A 26,526-nucleotide genomic window follows, 5' to 3' on the forward strand; every position below is an offset into this window, starting at 1 on the left:
CTTGTGATATGGTATATTTTGGGATTATATATATTCATCTATATATATATATATAGGTATGAGCATGTGCTACCTTATAGCCTACGGTTGTGTGATGATATTTAGTTCTTTGTGGCTAAGAATGATGTAAGTAGGCTTATTGATGTGCGTGTGCATGGTGATTACGGCCGGGTCAAATATATTACTCGGGTTTTCAAATCCCGTGGTGAAGAGGCCCGTGTGGCGTGATCATCCTTTTGGCGGGTCAAATATATTACTCGGGTTTTAAAATCCCGTGGTAAAGAGGCCCATTGTATGTTAAACCGTGATCAGGTCAAATATATTACTCGAGTTGTACCCGTGGTGAAGAGGCCCGTATCACGTGTTTGGATGTGTAACCCGTGACCGAATCAAATATATTACTTGGGTTTGACTCATGGTGGAGAGGCTCGTGTCACATGCTTTGGTCTTACCGCGTCCGGGTCAAATATATTACTCGAGCCTGACTCGTGGTGGAGAGGCCCGTGTACGCGTGTTCGGTGATGAATGTATTAATTGGTGAAAATATATTTAATTATTTTATTATTATTCTCTCTGCTGTTTTAGAGCTATAACTTTGAAATAAAGTATGAATATTGTTTATGAAAACTTGAACTCACTCAGCTCTAGCTGACTTCGTGTGTATGTTAGATTGACTTTCAGGTTAAGGATTGGAGGTTGTCGCTTGGACGTGCTGGAGACTACTTGAACGGTTGAAGGCATTTCTAGTAGAGGATTTCAAATAAGACAGATATTTTATTTACATTTGATTTTGGGCACTTGTACCCGAGTTTGGGATTTTTAATACTTAAACTTTTTCCACTGTTATTTACTATGAATTTGTTTTAAATAAAACGAATTGTTTGGTTTTAAATTTTTGTGAAATTGTGGATGTGATTACCATCTGTAGGATTCCCAGGGTTCGGGGTCTTACAAGTTGGTATCAGAGCCATGGTTCGAGGGATCCAAGCATTCCCGAATGCTTGGACTCGAACTGTAAAAGAATGGACTAGAAATGCCAACCGCGAGTGGCTACACGCCAAGAGGTAATTTTAAATATTTAGTCATTCTTACAAGTTTTTAGAATTCATTTCGTGAATAATTGCTTAAGTGTTAGATGGAATGCTAATATGGTTAGGGGCATGGGGTGCTTAGGATGGGCGGGTAAAGTAAACAATTAATAACACTTGGTCAATGTTATTAGCAATTTACCGTTACCTTACATGTTCTAAACGCTACCTGTGCTTGATTGTGTTAGGGTTCTGTCTTTGTAGGGATAGGATATGGCTAATGCTCGTGTCGAGAGCGTTAAAGATCATCTCATTCCTTAAATTCTCCCGTTCATTTCTCATCCACTCGAACGCTTTGCGCGTAATTGTTTAGCTGAGGCATAGCATGCTATCACTCTAGGTTTCCTTTTTACTTGACCGCTTCAATCCCTCACTCATTCGAGAACGTACATGTAATGGTTTTAGCTAAGTAGTAGCATAATATCATTCCAAGTTCCTTTTTACTTGTTGAGCTACGGGTTTTATTCCTATTACTAAGCTTTGTGCCTGTCGGGGTTTGTTTCTTCAGTTTCTTGTATGATTAGATGATAGGATTGTCTCCATCTCCGACCGTTCCTGTATAGCGGGATTCGGAGATGAATCCCATTTTAGGGGGGGTAGACTTGTAACACTTGTCAATTTTCGTTAAAAAGGATTACGTCTTCTAATGTTTGTATATTAATCGGGATCGAGTTGGCATTCCTTGGGGACCGCCTGGTCATTCTTGTAAGTCTTATTTATCAAATTTTGGTCCAAGATATTAAAGTATGCAAGTTGAGGGACCTAAATGTAAAATTATTATATCAAAACCCTAACTCCCTTTCTTTTCCCCTCCTGTCCGATCGTTGATGTCCGCAGCTCCCCTCACCACCAAATTTACTTTCTCCAACCATTCCTAAGAGCCAAAACTCCAATTCAAGGTTATTATAATATTAACATAACTCTTTTTCACCATTAAACACTTTGTTGAACATGTTAGAATTGAGTTTTGATTAAAACAGTTGCTGACAGATTCGTACTCGTTTATTGTTTGGACTGTAACTCGATGAACATTTATTGTTTTTGATCTATTCTTGTTTCCATGATATTTTACTTTGAGTCTAGTTTCCATAAAGGTATAATTTGCAATTTTTGGACGAGATTTGAATAGTTTTTATGATTTTATAAGATCGTGTGTCAAATCTGATGCGGGGTGACGGATTCTGGTCTGTCTGCCCGACATCATAAATCTTTTTTTGACAAGTCCAAATTGGTTGATTCCACTTCTGAAAATTCACATTTTGAGTTAAGAATTCAACCCAATTGGAATAATTTAATTTGGTTTGATAATGATTTTTAAACAAATAAAACACTTTCGCTGCACACTGAAATAGCTGCACATACCTTTCGGTGTTGGAGAAATTTTTATGATTTTTATGTGCACTAAAAAAATATAATAAAAATATCTTTATAAACTTAAGACATTTATTAAACCCTGGTAAAATGTTCATAAGTTATTTCTATGGTTTTCCTATGTAATAAAATACATCTTTGCATGCTAAAATCTGCATGTTATACTCGTTATTGATCGATACGTTCGCTTTAGGCTTAACCGGTGGCTGCCCTTTTGAGCATCTTTCGGGGATGTTTTCATTGAAGTTCTTGATCCATCATCTTCCTAGGTAAGTCTTGTATATCATACTTTAGTATTATGAGTCTTGGCATTCATTAGAGTGGTCTATTATTCAAATTGCCATGGAAAGCTCATGGGAGGCCAACCCACTTGATTTAATTCGTTATTTATTTTGAGTTTGGGCTGCCATGGGAAGCCCATGGAAAGCCCAACCCAATAACATCTTACACTTTAACTTGAAATAAATATTTTAATTAATTAACCATCCCAAAAGTTAAATCACATTATTTTAAATCGTGACTTGTCCATAAGTCATGACAAATCACTAGCACATATTAGTCACATTTCATTGTCCTTCATTGACTCGTTTACACAACTTACCCGATTCTCATAAAATTTCACATTTGGTCCCTACAGAATGTCTTCTCAACTTCGTCGTCATAGAAACCGCCGTCCATCAGCTGCTCATGATCGCCGTTTGGCTGCTCACATCACGAAGGAGTTCACCACTGCTTTGCCCGAGGTGGTGGCTCAACTACAAAACATCCACTCGAATGGATCTGTTACTTCGGCTGCACCCACCAACAACTATCACTATAAGAATTTCACGAGTGCCAAACCTCCTCTTTACCTTGGCGAGGAGAATGCTACTAAACTCCTCCGCTGGTTTGAGAGGATGGAAAACATCTTCATCCACTCTGAGTGTCCGGACGACAAACGAACTCGTTTTGCCTCAAGCGTTTTCGAGGAACGTGCCCTTACTTGGTGGACCACATTCAAGGACCTCCAAGGTGTCGATGAAGTATTAGCCATGCCTTGGGAGGAGCTTAAGGAAGCCATGACGAGAGAGTTTTGTCCCGAGCATGAACTATAACGACTCGAGACGGAGTTTTATGAGCTAAAGCAAATTGGTGGTGATAACTCTACTTACTCGAACCGATTCAAGGAACTGAGCCGGGTGGTACCACATCTTGTAACCCCTTTAGCCTGCGGTATCCGCAAGTATATCCGTGGACTACCCACGATCTTTCGTGACGCGGTTGTCAGTCAAGACCCTCTCACGCTGGAAGAAGCGATAACCCTTGCTGCTTCCTTGACTAATGATCACGTTCATGATGGTACCCTATCCCGAAAGGACTCCAAGCCTGTTGCTGAAAAGAGTAAAGCGAAGTCCTCTACTGATGCTAAAGCCGATCCTAAGTCTGCCCAAAACAACAACTCTAACCGTTACCACAAGAACAACAACAATGGCCACAAGCGTAAAACCCAACACCAAAACTATGTTGTGAATCAACCCAACAACCAAGCTCCAAACCAAAATGCACCCAAAAAGAAGCCTTATAATGGACCGCACCCACTGTGCTCAACCTGTAACTGTCATCATCCCGCATCCACCACTTGCCGTCTTTGCACCTCGTGTAACCGTTATGGGCAATTTGCCAACACTTGTCGTGTACCTCCAAATGCACGTGCCGCTCCTCAAAAACCCGCACCGTCTACTCCTCGAGCTACTAATAACCCCCAAGCTCAAGCCGGTGTTCCAAATACCCATGCTTGCTACCATTGTGGAGATCCTAGTCATCTCCGCAATATGTGCCCATTGATAGCCCATGCCAATCAAGCCCATGTGATGCCACCTCCGTGTTGTACTCATCAAGCCCAAGTGGTTCCCACACCATTCTACACTAGCCAAGCTTACCAATTGCAAACCTACCAACCCCCCATCCCTCAAAGCTTTGCACCTCATACCTATGCTCCTCAAGTCTCGCAACTTACGGCTCCCCCGACTGCTACTGCTCAAGTCCCTGCTATTCAAGCCCCTCCAACTAATCAAGCTGCACCAACTCCTCAAGGTTAGAATGGTCGCCCCATCATGATGAATGTGAATCAAGCCCAAAGCTCAAGTGATGTGGTGAATGGTACGTTCTCTATTAATAACCATTCTGCTTCCGTGTTATTCGATACTGGTGCCAATAAGTGCTTTATTTCGTTGGACTTCGCATACATTATTGATAAGCCTTGGGATAGGTTGTCTAAGCCATTTACCGCAGAAGTAGCTAATGGGAATTCGATTACTATCGATTCGGTTATTCAGGATTGTGTCATGATTCTTAATAAGGTCAAGTTCCGTATAGATCTTATTCCGGTGTAAATGGGTAGTTTTGATTTCATAGTTGGGATGGATTAGTTAACCTTGAATCACGTCGAGGTCGTTTGTTTTGATAAGTTCCTTCGTATACCTCTCCAAGATGGTCGTATCCTTAAAGTATTCGGTAATACGCCTACTTCTAAGCTTAATCTCATGTCGTGCTTTCAAGCTCAACGTTACTTGCGTAAGAAGTATGTTGCCTCTTTGGCGCTCGTGGTAGAGAAAGAAAAAGAGAAGAAGAAGATTCAATATATTCCCATTGTGCGTGATTTTCCCGACATCTTTCCCGATGATGTTGTTGGACTTCCTCCTATTCTTCAAGTCGAGTTTCGCATTGATCTCGTACCTGGAGCTAATCCCGTTGCTAAAACACCTTATCGTCTTGCACCTTCCGAAATGCAAGAGCTTTCGAGCCAATTGCAAGAACTCTCCGACAAGGGTTTCATTCGCCCGAGTTCTTCTCCTTGGAGCGCACTTGTCTTATTTGTGAAGAAGAAGGGTGGATCGTTTCTCATGTGCATCGACTACCGTGAACTCAACAAGCTTAACATCAAGAACCGTTACCTGCTCCCTCGTATCGATGACCTTTTCGATCAACTTCAAGGAGCCGCTTGCTTCTCGAAGATCGATCTCCATTCGGGTTACCATCAACATCGCGTTAATGAAGATGACAAACCCAAGACTGCTTTCCGTACTCGATATAGGCATTACGAATTTTGTGTTATGCCTTTTGGGCTAACCAACGCACCCGCGGTTTTCATGGACCTCATGAACCGTGTGTGTAAACCCTACTTGAACAAATTCGTAATTGTTTTCATCAATGAAATTTTGATCTACTCGAAATCCGAAAACGATCACAAAGAGCATCTACATGTTATCCTTGACCTCCTACGGAAGGAAAAATTGTATGCCAAGTTTTCGAAGTGTGAGTTTTGGCTTAAGGAAGTTCAATTTTTGGGCCATGTTGTTACGACAAGGGTATTCATGTCGATCCTGTAAAGATTGAAGCCGTCAAGAATTGGAAGACACCGACATCTCCAACCGAAGTTCGTTCTTTTCTTGGTTTGGCGGGATATTACCGTCGTTTCATTTGTAACTTCTCGAAGATTGCATTGTCCCTCACCGCTCTTACGCATAAGGGTAAACCTTGCGAGTGGGGGTCAAAGCAAGAGGAAGCGTTTCAAACTTTGAAGGACTTGCTTTGCAATGCTCCTATTCTTGCTTTTCCCGAAGCAAGTAAAGATTTCATTGTATTCTGTGATGCATCTAACCAAGGCCTAGGTTGTTTTCTTATGCAACGAGGCAAGGTTATCGCGTATGCTTCGAGACAACTCAAGGTTCACGAAAAGAATTATACAACGCATGATCTCAAGCTTGGTTCCGTCGTATTCGCCTTGAAGATTTGGAGACATTATCTCTATGGTACCAAATGCGTAGTATTTACCGATCATAAGAGTCTCCAACACATTTTTGATCAAACGGAACTCAACATGAGACAACTTCGTTGGGCCGAGTTGCTTAGCGACTATGATTGCGAGATTCGCTACCATCCCGGTAAAGCGAATGTCCTGGCCGACGCTCTTAGCCGTAAGAAACAAGTCAAATATGTGTTGCTCACTTGTGTTCTGGTTCAAAATGATCTCGAAGAGCGTGCTCTTAATGCCCAACACGAATCCGTCACCGAAGGCAATATGTATGATGAGATGTCGTGTGCTGCGGAATCTCAATTGGAAACCAAACCCAATGGGTTGCTTTATTTCTTTAATCGCTTATGGATTCCTGATCGTGAAGACCTTCGCACATTCATAATGGACGAAGCTCATAAGTCACGATATTCCATACATCCCGGTGCTGATAAAATGTACGCCGATCTTCGTTCCATCTTTTGGTGGCCCGGAATGAAGAAAGACATCGCTCTCTACGTTGCGAAATTTCTCACTTGCTCTAAAGTCAAAGCCGAGCATCATCGACCTTGTGGTTTGCTCAAGAAACCTCTCGTTCCGAATGGAAGTGGGAAGATATTGCTATGGACTTTATCACTAAGCTTCCTTCTACCCGAAAGCAACATGATAGTATTTGGGTAATCATCGATCGTTTGACGAAGTCTGCTCATTTAATTCCCATCAAGAAAATGTATTCTGTTGATCAATTGGCGCATATCTACGTTGAAAGGATTGTTTGTCATCGTGGAACTCCATTAACATTATCTTCGATAGAGATGGTCGTTTCACTTCTCGTTTTTGGAAATCTCTCCAATCCGCTTTGGGAACTCGTTTGGATCTTAGTACTGCTCATCATCTGCAATCTAATGGTCAATCTGAGCGTACGATTCAAACCTTTGAAGACATACTTCGCTCATGTGTCCTCGATTTTGGTGGCAATTAGGATAGTCATCTACCGCTTATTGAGTATTCGTATAACAATAGCTTTTACTCTAGCATTGGTATGGCACCTTTCGAAGCTCTTTATGGCCGCAAATGTTGTTCTCCTATTTGTTGGAATGAAGTTGGTGAATCTCAAATTACTGGTCCGGAGTTAGTTCAAGAAACGACTGATCACATTGCTCAGATCCGCCAAAATCTACTTGCTGCTCGTAGTCGTCAAAAAAGTTATGCGGATAAGCATAGGAAACCTCTTAAGTTTAACATTGGTGATTGTGTTCTACTCAAGGTATCTCCACGGAAAGGTGTTGTGAGATTTGGAAAGAAAGGGAAGTTATCTCCTCGTTTCGTTGGTCCTTTTGAAATCATTGAGCGTATTGGTCCTGTCGCTTATAGACTTGATCATCCATCTGAACTCTCAAATATTCATTCGATATTTCATGTTTCAAATTTGAAGAAGTGTCTTGCCGAGGGTAGTTTCCAAATACCTCTCGATGAAGTTCGTATCGATGAGACTATGCATTTCGTTGAAAGACCCGTTGAGATAATTGATCATAAGGATAAGGTCACTAAGCGTAGTCGTATACCATTAGTCAAAGTGCATTGGGAATCGAAGCAAGGAGCTGAGTTTACTTGGGAACGTGAAGATCAAATGAAGGAGAAGTATCCTCATCTGTTCACTACAGCTATTCTCTAATTTCGGGACGAAATTCCTAAATGTAGGGGATACTGTAACATTTCGGGTTTTTACAGTATTCGTTGTTTTGTTTTATCATTGTATGAACATTTTTCGAATCCTAATCCTTAATAATACTTTGCATTTATGAGTTATTAGTTTACTTTTATTCACTTTTAGCCCTCAAAGTTTTATATATGAGTTATTCATTTAGTATAACAAAACAAGTTCCATTATTGATCCATAACCAAACTATAGGGCTAAATGTGTCAACCTTTAAAATCTGCCCATTTGAACGCCGAAGCGCTGCGCGGCCACCCTCAGGCCCGCCGCCGCGCGGCACCGTGGGGTGAGCTGCACAGTCAGTTCGTTTATTCTTGTTTCCTTAACTTGTTTTGGCATAAAATCGGTTATTTTGTGCATGAATCGAGAGAAGTAAGGACCAAGGAATCATTTTATAACTGAAATATATGTCCTAAATCGTTTCTTAACAATCAAGACCCAATCTTTTGATCATATTCAGTGATTCTTTTATTAATTACGTAATTTCTTGCTTAAACGGGCCAAAGAGCCTTTAATTAGTTCGTTTAGGCTTTTCTTATATAAACTAACCTCATTCATCTGCCACAAAACTTTACCTAAACCCTAACAAACATCCCTCTGCCATCTCGTTTTATCTTCGGTTTTTGGTGATTTGTTGAAGAACCGTTCATTAAACGGTTGACTTTACAAGACTAAGGATTTTTGACTCGTTATAACTCGTTGTTCGTTCACATTCCGGGTAAGTTGTAAACTGAGTTTTCGTTCATAAACATTCACTAGTCGATAACCTTCAATCAATTTCTAGGATTGAAGGGTATTGACTAGTCAATTGCTTTAAAACCCGATAAAGGATAAAACAGTCAACATCTTTGACTTCTCGATTACTCACACTTCTGGTCAGATTCAATGTTCGGTCCAGAAGACTTTTCTTCTCATAATTAAATTTTAAGAGTTTTGACCAAAAATCGACTCCTGACTCGAAGTTCGGATTCTGGTCAGACTCGACTTGTTTAAACATTAAAATCGACATAAATCGAGTTATACTTATCCGTTTGGATTGATTCTAGCGGCATTAGATTCGATTTTACTCATACTTTCATACTGCTAAGTTTTAGGTTCTGTTGGATATTCTCGTTCGGCGTGTTAATCGGAAGACCTCTTATTTATTCTTAATATTTTAATCAAATCACTTATTTTAAGGTGAGTTTTGTCATTCCCCCGTTTTCACATATTTTCAAACGTTTTGGGGGCGTATACATACTTATAGTATTTCATATTATACATATCTCAATCATTAGCAAACGTTATATTGTGTGTGAATTGCTAGACATAAATGCTAATTGATTACTTGTTTAATTTGCGCATTCGGAGATGTCCACCATATTCTCATTATAGTATGATCATACGACAGTCTAGTTTTAACCAGCGCCCGATTCGCTTGGCAATGGTTCGCTTGACACTTTATTTGCTCATTGGTTTGGTTTATTTACCACTTTATTTACGTTTTGCTCACTCAACATATTTGTTGACAAAACCTATTGTATTTTATACGTATATGCAGGTTATCGTTTGAATTAAAGAAATTGAAGTTATGGATTACTAGATTGAGACCCTAGGCATTATCAAGAACAATTTCATTAAGTTATTTGGATTATTTATTGTTATGGATTTTGTTGCTATAATTGAATGCTTGCTATTTTTGGATATTGTTTGGTTATTTATGAAATGAATTAATTATTCACAATTATTGCACGACAGTTACCTCGAGCTATGAGCAATCATGCTCATGCTCCGGCATTTCCGCCTTAGGTTGGGGTGTGATATAACGAACCTGTGGGAATATCAGAACACCAAGAGTGATCAAAAATCATATTTTTGGATTAATTAAGTAAAAACGAACTTTTTATGAGAAATCCAGACAGTTTGGATAAATTGTGCGCATTTTCTCCAAATCAAACTGAAGAAAAGGAAACGAGCCCCATGGCGAATCCAGAACCCCAATATGTGATCTTTCTTTATAACTTAATTATTTTATCGACCAACACATTTACCCAAGCTTACATCCCCATAACTGTTTTCTGAACGCATAAACGAACAACTTGGCCCAGCTGGGAAAACGGGGAGACTGAGCCAAGTTCGGTTTTGAGTATTAGACATTGAACAACATCACAATCTAAGCTTATTGACACTTTCTGGGGGGTACCAGCTATACCCAGATTAGTTATACAGCCCAGTCTAGCATAATGATTATAATAATATTAAAATATTAATATTATTATAATATTGATTATAGGGTTTAGTGATAAGAGTCAAACGAACTTCAAGCTAATGCTGTACTGAATCCCTATTAAACCGTGAGTTTCATGACCCCACTTTTAAACTGCTTTTACGAACTTTTGGGGTGAAAAACATGTTGATACATATCTATATATACTCTGAACTATTTGATGATGGGAATTATGTAAGTGCTAACACACGAAAGTCCCCACTAACACAGTGATTAACTTCGAGCCGATGGCTTGTGAATAGTACTATTGGTTTGACAAACCCAAGCGGGGCCAGCACGGTTTGCTGAGACATTATCCCGTTTGCACATGACCATAATTATACAAGCACGCTATGTAGTGTTAAACATAGCTACTCGGGGCATGTTGTGGGCGGAAAGGGGGGCACAATGGTTGATTGAGCGTGGGAAATGGATGCACGCATCACAAACAGTCAAGGCTTCACTGTAGCTTAGTATAATTACATCATAAACATACAAACAAATGTACTTGTGAACATATATACATACATACTTGCGTATTTACAAACTGTGATTGTTGTACGCACAACTGATTTCTTAACTCTTGTGAAACTCACCAACTATTTGTAGTTGACCCGTTTTAACATGTTTTTAGGTACTGGATTGGATTAGAAAGTCTATGTGCTATGTGTTTGACTTGCAATCAATGCTAGGTGAATTGATGCAAGTGTGCTAGTAAGAAGTAAAGCCGCTTAACGGGCTGGATTTAGTTTGTATGACCTAGTTGTAACAAAGTTAGATTGATGTAAAATATTGTAAACTAGTTTGTATTGTTCTTTATAAACAATGTGGTTGATACCAGAGGTGTCTGTTAGATTTCCGTTTTACGCTTTCGCAAATCGCTCAACGGGGTGTAACACATTCTTCCATGGTTGTTGGATGAGAATATACAGATTATGGAAGTACCTCCTTCACCAGTGCAAAGTGATGAAAAGTCAAGTGATGATGATGAAGAATCAGAGGAGAGTGATGATGACAGTGATGACGGTCGTGATGGTGCAGGTAATGAGATTGTGGTTTTTGAACCACAAGTTGATTAAGAAGTAATGGAACCAGTTGTTGAACAAGAACAAGAGGTTGTTGAACCGGTTATTGAACAACTTGGTTATGAGATGGTAGTATTTATTTAATCCGGAATCAGATATGCAGGGTGAAAATGCTGAGGTTCATGATGAAACAAATGAAGAACCAGTTGTGGGTACTAGTGGAGTACCAATTGTGCAGATGGATGATGATGTGTTTATTGCTAATGTGATCTCCAATTTAACTAGAAATATAAGATCACTCCACCTGAATCACCTGATCCACATGAGGACCAAGATGATATATCCTCTGGAGGCACAGAACCATTTTCACCTGGTTCAGATTTTGCTCCTCATTCACAACCACTTTCCCAACTAACACTGAACCCCTTCTCTCAAGCCCTGAACCTATACAAGATACATCATTTCCAACACCTCCAACATCACCAATAAAATAACCTGTTCAAGATACACCCACACCTATCACCCAGGATATTCATCAACAAACTGAATCTTACAAAGTACCATCACCTGAAACCTTACCATCACCTGAAACCTCCTCAACACAACCTGAGTCTGAGCCTAATTTTAAACCTACACAAGAAACACCCTCATCAAGCCCCACATACATTAATGAAGACATTCTAGCAGAAAATGCCAATTTGAAGTTTGAGAACATTATGCTAAAGGAAATAAATTCCTTTCTAGAGATAAAGAATAAGGCCTTAGAAGATCCTCTTCAACAGGCTTTACTGAAAATTCAAGCCCTGGAGCATAAGGTTGAGAAGACCTCAAATGCACCAAAACAGGGGGAGAATAATGATTGTGGAGATGCTCTTGAACTGATTGGAAAGTACTATGATGATACAAGCATGAAAGTGCTCAAATTGAAACATCCAATGCTCTGAAACTGATAAATGATGAATATGATAAAGAGGATGTAGATGTAAATAAAGATGTGAATAAAAGGCAAGCATTCCATGAGGGGGAGATTGAGGTAGAAGAGGAAACCCCTGAACAAATTGAAAAGAGAAAATAGAAGGGAAAGGGGATTTCTCATACAGATGAAGATTTACACCCCAAGGCTGCTCACAAAATAACATCTGGTGATGAAATTTTAGAGAAAAATGAAGTGAATGATCCAGATGTAGCTGAAGTGGAGTCTGTCAAGACTGTGATGGGGATTATGAATGAAGAAATGGCTAAAATGGCTACAGTTGATGAAGAAGAAGAGATTCTTCAAGAACTACTTGAAAACATTGATAAATTTGAAGAGGAAAGAGGAAAAGGAAGAGAGATTAAGGAAAATGGCTGATGAGAGCATAGGGGTTACCGTGGAACAGATAAAGAAAAATAAATTTGAAAGTTCTCAAACTGAATCAAGCCCTGCAATACAAGAACAACATGAAAGAACTGAAGGACTTAGTTTTGGACTAGTTACAAAGTTGGTAGTGTTAAGAATCTACAACATATTGCAAAATCCAGAAAAACATTCACGAGAGGTGGTTGCTGCTGCTAAGAAGACACAAGCATTACAAAGAGAAATTCAAAAGAAGAGCAGTGAACCACAAGCTGAAAATGTCTCAGAGCCCATTGTTGAAGAAATTATTTGATGATAAACAGGCTGAAAATGTCACTGTGCCTATTGTAACTGAATACCCTACTACTAGAGAGTCAGAAAAGAGAAAACAAACTGAAGAGATAGAGACTCCAATGGTCAAAAGGCAGAAATCAACAAAGAAAGTATATACAAGAAAAGAGAAGCCTAAGGTTGTTGATGAGCCAAAGGTTGTTGAAACTAAAGAGCCTATGATAGAGGCTCTACAAGACTTGGATGAGAATACATAAGTAGAAGAAGATGAGGAGAGATTAAAGACTAATCCGAAAATTATCTTTCTCATGCAATGTGGTTTGGAATTTGAAACTCGCAAGAAGAAGACTGAAGATGAGATTGGGCAGTTAGCAGAGTTAAAAGCCAAGGAGAATAAAGAGAGGCTAGAAATGGGAGAGAGAAGAGAAAAGGAGGACAAAGCATATCTTCTCAGTCTTGATTATGAGCAAAGACACATTGAACGAATGACCAGAGAGAGTATAATAGAGGCAGCAGAGGAATGGAGAAGGAGAGATACACAAAGAAAATTCCTTCTGCGTGCTGGCCATCCTCCTTCCTATCTAAATCGTCAACCTTTGCCGAATTTGATCGTATGTATAGACAGGCATTTGTTGATGATACTACCAAGTTTGTGCAGGAAGTAAGGAGAAAAGAAGCTGAGGGTAAGAGAGAGTATGAAGAGATGAAAAAGAAATATAAAGATGTCAAATTCTTTGAGGTACATGGATATAAGTATGACTCTATCAAAGACTTGACCATAGAGGAACTAAAGAGAAAAGTTAAGACGGTAAAAGATTCTCACAAGCATGAAAAATGTGTAATGCAAGCTGAAAGAGAGAACAAAGAGAAAGAAAGACAAGAGAAGAAGAAGATAGATGTTGAGAAAAGAAGAGCTGAGGCAGTTAAATGGTTCAATGACCCTGACAGAGTGAATACTTTGAAAGACATACTATTGAAGAAAGGTATGAAAGAATCCGAATTTGACAGCCTACCTCATGAACAATTACTGGAAATATATCATAGAGAGCAAAGGCTGTACCTGGAGGTAGAGAGAACAATGTTGGAAGAAAGGAAGAGAAAAGAAAGAACGGATGAAGAAGGCAACACTGATCAGTCAATCGAGACTGTATCTGAGCAACAAAAGGCCGATATGATCAATGTGTTATGCAGGAGAGGTGCAAAATTAGGAGATCTAATACTGAAAGAAGGAGATTAGATTAAGAGATTGTTTGATGATTCAGAAAGGAAGTCTGGAAAGAATACATCTACAACAAGGTCTAATGGACTTGTTGTTAGATCTGAAGTTGTAAGTACTTTGTAACAAATGTAAGTGATAGCAAAAAAAAACAAAACGTTAGAAGGCATTAGGTCGTGTAGCAGCCGCCTTTTCCGGACACGCAGGTAAATAACCAATAAATACATATTCCTCACAACACAGAAATCTGAAACAATTTTATGTTTGTGCAGTTCTAGGGTAATACATACGTAGGTCTAATATTTTTGGTTAACAAGGGTGTGCAAATCTTTTTGGCTAAAAGGGTATACAATGGAGAAGATTGGAAGAAGCTTCAGCACCCTCTTTAACATCTTTAGGGCAACCTACATCAGACATTCATTCTTTGTATATTGTACTAACATGGTAGATCGTCAATGTCTGCATATATATTTTGTTAGATGGAGCACGACTAATAAACATTGTAATCATGATAATCATGCGAACTTTGTAATCTATGTGAGAAAAACCGTCACACATTGTGTCCGTGCAACGCGCGGGTTACACCTACTAGTAATAATATAAAGTATACTATTTTTATTTATTTGTTCGTTTATTTATTTGTTAATTTTTGTTTTGCAGGTTTAATGTTTATATAAACAGATTATGAGACATACATGAGAACTTATTTGAAGCTACTAAAGATGTTGCCATGGATTGAAGCATGACATTGATTTAATTGGTGAGGAGAATTAATTGAAAATAATATGGTCGTTGCACTTCAACGAAAACCCAGTTGATTAAATTAAAATAAAGTTTATAAATGTAAAGAAAGTAAATGGGTTTTGTAAGAATATAAATGGGAGAGTTATGGGTAAATTTATAGCACATAACTCTCCTCTACCCCCCACCCCCACCTAGTTATGGGTTTTAAGTTATAACTTTGAAAGGTGGCGTTTTGTGAGAGAGGAAGAGACAGAGAGGTAATGATCGCATAAGAGTTACAGGCTTATCACTATATCACTTTTTATAAAACTCTTCAATGCTGATTGGACCATCGCGTGTCACAAAATACCTAAGTGTAGATAGTTTTGACTATACATGGTCTAAGGGATAGTTTATAAAAGAGGCAAGGTCAACGCAAGAGAAGGAGACGCTTGGTATTTATGGCTATTGAGCAAAAATTTGAAAACACGGGGAAGTCAAATAGATTGGAGCGCAAGTTAGGGGGACCACACACAAGGAGGCTGCCCATCGGAAAGAAAAGGAAAAAAATATTAAGTAGGCACACACGCAAGTAGCCCAATTAAGTTTTCTTTATGATGAATGTTAATGTTTATTGTTTTTGCTTTCTTCTTTGTCATGAGTAGCTAAATATTTTGAGTTGCTTAGATTGATGAACTAGATATATGTTGTGTTTTTCTTAACGTTGTTGTAGATTGAATGCGAGGATTTACATGATTATGTTTTATTATCAGTTTTGATATTAGTGTGCTTGTGTTGATAGTTTATTGATGATTCTTGGTTGGTTTTGTTGATCTAAGTATTTAGGTTCAAATCTTAGTTTTGATAGGATCATTCTAGGTTGTTGACCGTTAGCTTTTCGGTCTAGTTCTCGGGATTAAGGTTAATACGAGTTAAAAGAATTATTAAAAACGATTAATAAAGTGTGCTTTCCTATCCGAAGAATAAGGTTGTGATTCGGGTTAGCTACGTTATTAGCTAGATTGTGTCTAATAATTGGGTGACGAAGGTTCAGGTTTGGTTATTTAGTCTTGTCTGGGGTCTCCTAGGATTTTTGTTTTAAAATATAATTAGCTTCACAGTTTAACGGTTTTAACTTATAAAGGTTTTTATAATGAATAATTATGGATTTTTGTGTCGAAGGTTCGAGTCCGTCCACTTTAGAACTTCTTCATTCGTCCCAAATTCGAGCCTAGTGTATCGTCTATGGTTTAAAGGTTTACTAGATTAGAGCCGCATCTTGAATCAATTTACCAGAGTTAGCATTTCATTATGTCTAGGAATTCATATCTAAGTAACTCAATTTTATCATATCTAAATTAAAAACCCGATTTCTCGCGTTTCTCAAGTTGTAATGATTTAAGTTTACTATTTTATATATTTTAGTATAAAAATTTATATCTTAAAAGTCTATTTTAATATTTAATAATTTTTAATATTTAATATTTAATATATGTTCTAAAACTAAAAATCAATTTATGTCGCTTATCAATTAGGTTTATTATTTAGAGTTTTTTCCATATCTGGTCTTACTTGCTTATTACTCTGCGACCGATACACTTGACTTTTGTGTGGTGTTAAATTACTAATGCTATTTTTAAATCTTGGTTAATTTTAATATATACACATTTCACATATTAAGAACTGACTCCAAAACTACCGTGAACATCATTTTCTTCCTCTCCGATCATATGTGTTTGAACGATCGATCTATCGGAATCTGAAGGTCATAATTTTTTGTTGTGGCTCCAATTGATATGTGTTGGAACGATCAATCTACCAGAATCTGAAGGTCATAATTTTTTGTTGTGGCTCCAATCGACATAGGGATGGAGGCTGCAATTTCAAAAGCTCTGATTTTATTAACAAAAACACGAGAGTGATTTTTAGAAAACATAAAATAACATTCAAAGATGACACAATTTTCTAAAGGGTATCGTGAGTTAATCTTTTTTACTTTTTATAACACACAAAAATGTATATCCTTGAAATTTTATAAAAGATGATATTTTTTATGAAACACATTTTTATATGTCATAGAAATCATGTGTGTCATAGTTCGTGTTTCATTAAAGCCCTATTTTTTAGTAAAAATATACGTGATAAGTTAATCTCTTGAGTAAATTAGTTAGTCATCACAACTAAATAGCTAACTAACCTCTCAACTAACACACCAACTACTTCTCTAATAAATATAAAAAATATATATAATAACCTGGACGAGTTTAAATAGAATTCAAAACGAATTGAGCTCAAGCTTAGCCCGACTTTCAATACATGAGAATGAATGATATTTTCCTTCATTATTTGATAAAATATTGATGTTTTAACGAAAAGTCATAATTTTCTCCTACAATAAACCAACTACGTATAATCATGAACCCTTTCAAAATCAAACCAAACAATGTCTAAATTAATCAAATCATCTACTTCACACCTTCACACTCACATTGTGTTTAATATCACCCACTTGAAGAGCATGCTGACCCAATGCAACTTTCCTGTTACCTTCTTCATCCACCACACTTAACTGCTTGCAAACATCCACTCTAAACCTCACCACCGACCGCTGCCATGGCCCGAACCGTACCTTCTTGAAATCAATCAACTCCTTTTGCGGTGCGTTGTAGATCGTTGGTGGAGACGAGAACAGCAACACCGTGTGGCTTCCAGACAACTTTCCCATGTTTATTACACTAATATCTACATCAAAATGTAGGTCTTTGCAGACAGGATCCGCTGCATCGATGGTGTGGCAAGTGGACGAGCGGCAAGTGGGAGCTCGGTTTAGTGGGATGGACACGAGTTTGGGTACTTTGATGAGTTTGTAAACATATGAAGTGTAGCTTAGCCCGAACCCGAATGGAAAAACGGTTTTGCCTCTATAGAACCTGTAGGTTTGGCCTGGGTGACCCGTGACTCGGTCTGGTCGCATCTTCATGTTGGTCATAGGCACCAAGTTCGCATATGATCGTGGATACCATGTCGTTGGTAGTCGTCCACCTGAAAAACGAACGAAAACCGCAATTTGAATACACTTAAAATTAATTAAAATTAATGTTTACATAACCAGACTGGTCACCTTCCACTTCATTAGTTGGACCGGTTCAAATGGTTCTAAAAACCAGATAAAATATAATTAATTTAAAAATTAATTAAACATGTAAATATACGATGAATTTTAAAATTAAATATGAAGTTATTGTAAATATATTTTTAAATAATGTGTCGGAAGAAAAAAAAAAGATTAAAATCCGGTCTGACCATCTACTCCAGTTTCCAACCAGAACGGTTCAAAAGAAAGCAGTTCAAATACATACAATCAGACAGGTTATTTAGTTCTCAATCTGGTCCAGTTCTGAAAACACTGTGTATCAAAGAAAACGAGACAATAAAAACTTACTTGGATTATACCGACCGAAAATGATATCAGCTAAAGCCGCACCACCCTCTTGACCCGGAAACCCGGCCCACAAAATGCTAGTGATTTTCGGGTCACGTTTCGCAAACTCAACATCCATTCCGCCTCCCGACATTATAACAAGAATCACTGGCCCTTTGGCAGCTTTCGCAACCTCAGACACTAGAACATCTTGTTGTCCCGGAAGATGAATTTGGGTCCTATCAAGAGCCTCGGCCTCTATCGAAAGATCCGTACCAACAACTAGAACCACCGCGTCTGCGTTAGCAGCCGCATGCTTCGCCTTTCCGAAGTTAACATTCGACATACACTTCACATCACAACCTTGTTCGTACATGGTTTTAGCATACGCAGAAAGCCCCATTAGAGGAGTTGTGTATTTACATGGAACCCCTGCATAGTTGCCAATCATGTTTCGTGTGGCGTCCGCGTTGGGACCGATTACAGCTACTTTTTTGTAATCGGGTTTACAGAGCGGTAACGATCTGAAACTGTTTTTAAGCAACACAATGCCTTGTCTAGCGGCTTCACGGGCTAGATCCTGATGAGCACGGGTGCAGACATCTATCTTGCCTAGTTTCCCGTACATTTGCTTGCTCGGGTGACCATCGAAGAACCCAAGCCTCATAAGTGTCGTGAAGCTGTTTGTGACAGCAAGATCGACTACTGATTGTTTAACTAGCCCCCTCTTGACTGCTAACGCAGTGTACCGCTTTAGTGAGTCCCCGCAGTTAAGATCCAACCCTGCAAATGTAGACAAAACATTTAGTAGTTCTTAACTAGAGATGGAAAATATCCAGAACCTGAGCATCTTGGGTATGAGACTGCATATGAGATAGATAATATAAAATATGAATTCAGGTACGAGTATGATATTAGGTGATATCGGTCTCCGTTATAGTATTTTTATCATGAAAAATAAATAAATTTAGTTTTGGGACGTGTGTTTTAAGGATATTATTTATACTTTCATGCTATCAAATGAATTCACATTTGTTATTTATATCTTCATGAAAGATACGTAGTTACATATTTCAAACATTTGTGATATAATGATGTTTTAATTTATCAACGAGCAATTTCTTTTCTTTTTTTTTTTTTATAAACTAACAACTATGCCCAATATCCACGGGTGACAGGGATACCCAACAAGAATTGAGACAGGTATGGAACACGGTTATAAAATGTGATATGGGACTTGATTACCTATCATGGTCCCAAACCCGTCTCATTGACATCCCTAGTTTTAATATATTAACCTAGAAAATAATCGTGATATAACCTGCATTTAACGCATCTGCTGTAACTTCCTCCGGTGTTTTAGCCCATCGTTGGTCTCTGAACATGACGTGTAGCGAATCGCAGTCGGAACTAATGTATCTACGATACCAAAAGATACATGTCACAGATTTATAAGTTGTGCGTACTAAGCATACATCAGTCACAATCGAAAGCTTACCCGTTTAACTTCCATTCACCGCGAACCGTATCTTCCAAAAGCTCTTTATCGGCACAAGTTGGGATGCCGTTAACTTTATTATAAGAACACATAACACTTGCAACATTTCCATCCAAAACACAGCTTTTAAATGGAGGGTTATATGTATCTTCCAGATCTTGCTTTGTTACCTTCAAAACGCAATAACAAGATGACATTTTATTATTATTATTATTATTTCAGTTTTAGTATTTGTTGTTGAAGTCACTATATCTAAAATAGGTATGACAGATTTTCTATCATATAATGTTGTTAGATTGTAGATAGCGACTTCAACTACAGCTATAACCTGTAATCGTAAAAGTGGACTATTTATCAAACACGACCTACTTCTATAAAGGTCTACAAAAAATAGCATATACCAATGCATTAAAATGGTATCGGTCAACGGTAGTCCAATTATCGAGATCATAGGCAGTGAAATGTTTGCAACAAGCTCCGACTTTGAGTCGTTCTTTATTGCCATCCTCTCTTTCTTGTAAACCTCGAACATATGTGGATCCATATCGGCTGGTTAGAAGCGGATCTTCTCCCGGTGTTTCTTGACCTCTTCCCCATCTTGGGTCTCGGAAGATGTTTACATTTGGTGACCAAAACGTTAACCCGGCAACACCCGTGTTATACATTGCTCTAGCTTCGGTTGAAACGACCTATTTGCACACTATAACGATTAGCCATTATAACATATGTAATTAAGCAAGAAATCATAAAAAGATTAAATATATATATATACACACACATTTTTTACAAAAAAAAAAAAAAAAGGACCAAATATATCAAATGAGGGGTCATCTCACCCCACAGTTTTTTCAGCTTTGTATGCAACATATATTATGTTTTTTCAAATAATCTTAAAGATTTTTGAACGTCAACCCTCGATTTTATATGTAACATATATTATGTAACACATTAATGTACACATGTTGGCTCTTAAAAATAAAGTGAAAGGAAAAAAATTTAGTTTCTAATTCAATTAACAATTTCAACAGTTCTTTCTAAAATGATATACTGTGCATGTGCATTGTGTTTTCGTGGTAATAATCGTCTAAAAATCTCATTGTTGCTACACGTTGCAATGACAAATTATAATTATTTATGTGACCCGACTCGACCAAAACCAAAGATCTGGACGTCGGGTTAAGAAGATTCGAGTATCGGAAAAGACGATCCCGATAGACAAAATTATGGGCCCGTAAAAAATGCATGTTGGGTCTTTAAAACAAACAGTTCATATCATTTTGATAATAGTAAGTTTGATCTGTTTTACTGAGAAGGTCTACGGTTTTTGACGGTCAGAAAACAAGAAAATCATCAATCACAATCACATGTACCTTTCCAATTGTGTAGAATAAAGATTCATTGAATGAGGCTGCAGTGAGAATGACTTGTGGGAAGCTAGTGGCTCCAGGGATAATACTACTATTGAACCAAGTGGCAGGTCCTGTGTCCGACACGCCATGTAACGCCTCTGACCACCACCCGTACGACGGTATCCCAAGGCGAGGGATGCTATCGGCTATACTCACGATACTCCCCGCTTTTTCTTGCAATGTCAACCTTTTTACCAAATCATTCACCCGAGTTTTGATATCTAGTTTAGTATTACAAAACGCGTATTTTTTCAAGATCGGGTTTTTATGCGTTTCACAGGCGTAACGAGGCGGGGGATCGGTAGGAACCGCGTTCGTAGTGAATGTGAAACTTATGAAGAAAATGGCTAGAAGAGTGGTTTGAAACGCCATGAATAATATTGAAGAAAGAGTGATCAAATTGTTGATTTTGTAGACATATAATGGTTGTAACTAGTGTACACTGTCAAAGATTATAGAATATTTTGAATTATTACACTTTATTTTCTCATTATTGTTGTAATGTTACCGTGAGGGATGATGGTTTGTGGTTGTTATTACTGATTTGGAGCGTGAGGAGATTTAATTGCCTTGTTTTATTCCAGTAAATGTGGGTTGTGGGTCTGACTAAATCATGTGAAAGACTTATTACAAGTTCAAATATAGATGAAATTTTGTAACAAAAATATTGTAAATTATGTTTTGTTTAACAAAAGTCGTTACAAGCGGTGATCACATTTTTTATATATTTTTTGGTTTGGTTATAGTTTAGGAATATTCTAAAATGAGTATGACTAGTTGCAATATATTTTATGGTAATCTCAAAATCTTAATTGGATAATTCGATGGCAAACAAGTAGGATTATTTGATTTTCTTATTGTGAAAACACATGTGCGAGAGTTAAGAGTAGGGGTGCAAACAAGACGAGCCGAGCCCAAGCTCGGCTCGTTTAGGGCTTGGCTCGTTTAGTTTACACAGAGTTCGAGCTCGAGCTCGGCTCGTTTCGAGCTCTATTTTCAAAGCTCGAGCTCGGTTCGTGAGTAGATTTTAAAGCTCGAGCTCGGCTCAGGCTTGGCTCGTTTACTATATATCAACTATTTTTTATATAATTATAATTATTTATATATATATATATATATATATTTTAAAGTAACTTTATGTAAAAATTAATATAATTTATTTAGCTATTTTTATTTATATTTTCATATCACTATATATATTAATTAATAATTATTAAATATATATTTTAAAAAATTATATAAATGACAGGCTCGTTTAGGCTCGCGAGCCGGTCGAGGTCGATAAAGTGAGGCTCGGGTTCGGGCTCGTTTATTAAATGAGCTTATTTTTAGGCTCGAGCTCGGGCCGGGCTTGATTAAGCTCGGCTTGATCGAGCTTTTTAACGTGCCGATCTCGAATAGCTCGCGAGTAGCTCGGCTCATTTGCACCCTTATTAAGAGTAAAGACTTTTGGTTTAAAGTTGGGGATCCACTACAGTGTTTAGTTAAAAGAAACAACACTTCGGTTATAGAAAGTGTTAATTGACGGTTAAAATGATTGAGTGTTATTCGGTTACCACCAACACAAACTCCTTCAACAGTAACTTGTATTTATTGTTTTTCATATATAGTTGCTATCGATGGATAACTTTTACAAATGATCAGCTACTACTGGCAAACCAGGCAACCAGGCCAGGTTAGAAGCAATTTCCAAACGCATTCAACATGGTAATCGAATATTCATCCACAACAAAGGGCTCATCCTTTTTTATTCTGCAGGGGTAGTAGTGGCGTAGTCAGAATCTTTTTTCTTCATGTTTGGAAATTTTTGAGGGACGAACGACCGATTGTCTATCACTAAGGTGGTGTTTGTTTTTTGTCCTGGCCTCTTATATATGCGCCGCGCGGACCACGCGCAAACCTTTAGGCTTGCAGACTGTTTGTTTTTCTGAAGATATTCCAATAAAAAACGTTTTCGCGTACTCTTATCCTAGAAGACATAGACCTTCCTCTTCTCACATATTCTAACATCTTCCATCTTTTTCATTCAACTCTCTCAAACCCTAGACAACCCCTTCTTCAACCCTCAACTCCCATCACCCCCCCCCCCCCCTCCACCTCCGATTCTGCTGCCGCCGCCGTCCTCCACCTCCGGCCAGCCACTGCTGCTCGTCCGCCTCCCACGCTACCCCTTCACCAGAAGTCAATTTGTCATTCTTTGAGAGAAAACTAGATTTTAGAGTAAATTAGTTGTAACTTGTAAGCACTATATAGTTTTCACATTTAAAAACTGATTTTATGATAAAACAAATGGATGGGTGTTAGATAACTTCAATTGTAATGAAGAGGTGTTAAATGATGTTCTTAAAGGTGAATTTGGTCAAAGAATAACCAATATCAAATTAGTTGAATTCCATGGAACACCAGGTGTTTGCTAAAATGTCTAAGTGAAAGGTTATGTATATTTTGATGAATTTGTGGAGCTTAATCTGAACAAAGTTTATTCCATTGTAAAAGTATATGATTTATAGTAAAAACCTAGTATTATTTTGACTTGGAAAAGTTTAAGCTTTGGCTCGGGATTGGATTAAAAGTGGAAGATCAAGTGCTCGGACTTGGCTATCAATACACATCTAAAGTTTAATTGTCTACTTTTGATAATTTTTTTAATAATAAGTTCTGAGTACGTGTTGTCTTTAATTAGAAGACAAGTTGTTGTAAAAGTTAAACGTTGTGTTCGGTTAATAGAATTTAGTTTTATGTTATTGGAAAGTAAAGAAATTTTTAGGACCGCATTTTCCACACCAAATAAATAATAAAAATGGTTATTTAATTTGGGGTGTTTCAATTTCCATTAAAAATTTTTGTTTTAGTTTATCAGTCTGCAGACGTTAAAAAACAAACAGTCTTCTTCTTGCAGACTGCAGAGGTTTGGTCCACCTCTTCTGCTACAGATGCCTACAGATGTGGTACGCAGACTGCAGACATCTTACCTCTTAAAAAACAAGCAGCACCTAACTGTCAGGTTTTTCTGTCTGGTCCAGTTAAATGGTTTGGATTGAGTCACATAATAAAAACAGCAAAACTCAAATTAAAATGCACAAAATTAATGTTATGGGCTCAATCAGTTAGTATTTTCTAAGGGTTTGGTGTAAAGGTTTCTACGTGTTCGATGTTGAAACTTCTATGTGTGAGATGTCAAAATACACGAATATATAACACAAAAAATGTGTACGGGTTCGGCCACCCATTCCCCTTTAACCCCCTCTAAGGAGACGTCGGGTTTGTTAGTGTCAAAAATCAAAATAGTCTAAACAAGTGCTTATTCCGTTCCTTGATTTCCTTATAACTTGCATCAATACTTATTTAGATTTCCTCTAGTCTTAAGTTAATTCAACAGATTAAAATGCCTAGATGGTAAGATTATTAACATTTTACTATAATGGAATTGGGAATCTTTTCATAGGAGGGATTAAATGATATTTAACCCCATCCATAACACTCGACCTATGGACTAAGCTACAGTTTATTTTTTAAGATGTAAAATGTCTACAGCTTGTGGACTAGATCTGCAGGCCTCTATAAAAAAAGAGGTGGATCAAAGGTCTGCAGTATATAATAAAATCATTGTTTGTTTTTTAACTTCTGCAGACTCCTAAAATAAACTAAAATCAAACCTAGGTCTATTCAATATGAGTTCTCAAATACTATATACATTGATTTTAACTTTCATATACGCAAAAACCTAATGACTAATTTCAATCTCATCACGAGAAAATTTTTGCAAATAAAAAATTCGAAGGCTGTTAATTTCATTTACAATCAACGTCAAAGTTCGGAAGAGAAGACATGTGGTGGCAGTGGAGGAGAGCAGCGGGGGCAAAAGGTAGCAAAGCATGCACAGTAGGTTTATGCCTCAAGTGTTGGATTTCAATCTGTGGAGTAGGGGCGACGGTCGGCATGGGCGGATCCAACTAGTAAATGGGTGGTTCCCATGAGCCACCCGAATTTCAAAATAATAGTGTATTGGTATATAAAAAATGATAGAGTGAACCACCTTATAAATTAGAATGAAACCGTCCTAATACGAATAAAAGTTTATGGTCTGGTGGATAAGTCTCTGAGTTAGTTAATTGAAGGTAACATGTTCAAAATCGTTTTACACTACTTTTTTCTTATTTTATTTCCTATGAAGCCTTTTAGAGTTCAAATCCGTTTTACACTACTTTTTTTTTCTTAGTGCTAAGTTTTTAAGGTTCTATAAACAAAAACTTTTAAACAAAGATATCATTACAAACACTGCTCTCCGCCTCTCTCCCCTCTCCACCATGATTACGCAGGTGCCGCACCTCCTTTCTCCGGTAGTCCGGGCATCTGGCCGAATGATTGTATTTATATTATGAAATAATTTCAAAAGATGAAGACTCGTAGGAACAATTATAAGTATTTTTCTTTTAATTCGTAAAGACCATTGTATTTATATTATGTATTTTTTTTTAATTTCGAATGATGGTGTTTTTTTATTATTTTATCGTACTTTTATTATGAAATGAACCGACCCAAACCATCGAACCGACTTGAAATATCTATATCCAATTCCATGTAACTGAAGCATCTAAAAGTAGTGCACCACCTGAAAAACATTCTTGGGTCCGCTACTGAGTCGGTCGGTGGAGGAGAGACGGGTGGTAGCTAGGGTTGTGAGTCTATGAAGTAGAACGATGGTTTGTGAGGTTATAAAGAGATTAGAAGAGGTAAAAAGGGGTTGGCCCAGATCTGCACCATGAAGAGCCTGTGCAGATGTTTTTTTAATGAAACGTCTACGAGAAAACAAACACTCTACAAAAGCTCATTTCTGCGCATGGTATGCACAATGCAAACAGAAGAGCTCCCGCATAGCTTTTTTCCAGAACACAAACACCACCTAAGTCTCTTATTAACTCTCTGCTACATAATTGAAAAAAGTTTGTTGTGAAAGAATAACCTCAACAAAGATCAAACCTCGAATGATGAGCTCACGAATCATAGTATGTTTAGCAACTAAATGTCTAGACTTTGCTATTATACACTTGATCAAGGCCGGCCCATAGCATGTACGGATTAAGCCATCGCACGAGGCCCAACAATTTTTGGGGCCCAAATTTAAAAATACTCTGATACATGCATAGGTAAGTAACAAATCAATGCATGGAAATTAACAATGTCATGTAACTCGGTTGTTTGCATTGTTTGCAAGGGATATAACTCAGGTTTGAGACCTTGGGTTAGCAATTTTTTAAGTTTTAAGGGTTAGCATCAAAATTTCATTTGTTTTATTAGTTTGTTCCTTTTGGCATGGGTATTATTATATATATGAATATTAATGTTATTCTCTTTCTTTGTATTATTTGTGGCCCATGTATTTTTTATATATATATATATGTTTAAGTTCAGGA

At 37.7% G+C, this 26,526-nt stretch overlaps 2 protein-coding genes across 2 annotated transcripts; one reads left to right on the plus strand and one right to left on the minus strand.

The window, feature by feature from the left end:
- Nucleotides 1-4,981: 4,981 nt before the first annotated feature.
- On the plus strand, nucleotides 4,982-7,906 carry LOC143599838 (uncharacterized). Its single transcript, XM_077077698.1, has 4 exons — nucleotides 4,982-5,170; nucleotides 5,806-6,064; nucleotides 7,335-7,542; nucleotides 7,606-7,906. The coding sequence occupies exons 1-4, from the start codon at nucleotides 4,982-4,984 to the stop codon at nucleotides 7,904-7,906; spliced, it is 957 nt and encodes a 318-aa protein (XP_076933813.1).
- A 9,317-nt stretch (nucleotides 7,907-17,223) lies between these two features.
- On the minus strand, nucleotides 17,224-21,779 carry LOC143599837 (beta-xylosidase/alpha-L-arabinofuranosidase 1-like). Its single transcript, XM_077077697.1, has 6 exons — nucleotides 21,074-21,779; nucleotides 20,105-20,392; nucleotides 19,704-19,873; nucleotides 19,527-19,624; nucleotides 18,227-18,988; nucleotides 17,224-17,826 (listed from the first exon to the last, which is right to left on the minus strand). The coding sequence occupies exons 1-6, from the start codon at nucleotides 21,482-21,484 to the stop codon at nucleotides 17,255-17,257; spliced, it is 2,301 nt and encodes a 766-aa protein (XP_076933812.1). The 5' UTR covers nucleotides 21,485-21,779; the 3' UTR covers nucleotides 17,224-17,254.
- Between the last annotated feature and the right edge of the window lie 4,747 nt (nucleotides 21,780-26,526).

This window comes from Bidens hawaiensis, unplaced genomic scaffold (assembly GCF_021521415.1).
Source record: "Bidens hawaiensis isolate Kalapana, Puna unplaced genomic scaffold, B.hawaiensis_p1.1 tig00052973_1, whole genome shotgun sequence".
In the NCBI taxonomy this organism is placed as follows: Eukaryota; Viridiplantae; Streptophyta; class Magnoliopsida; order Asterales; family Asteraceae; genus Bidens; species Bidens hawaiensis.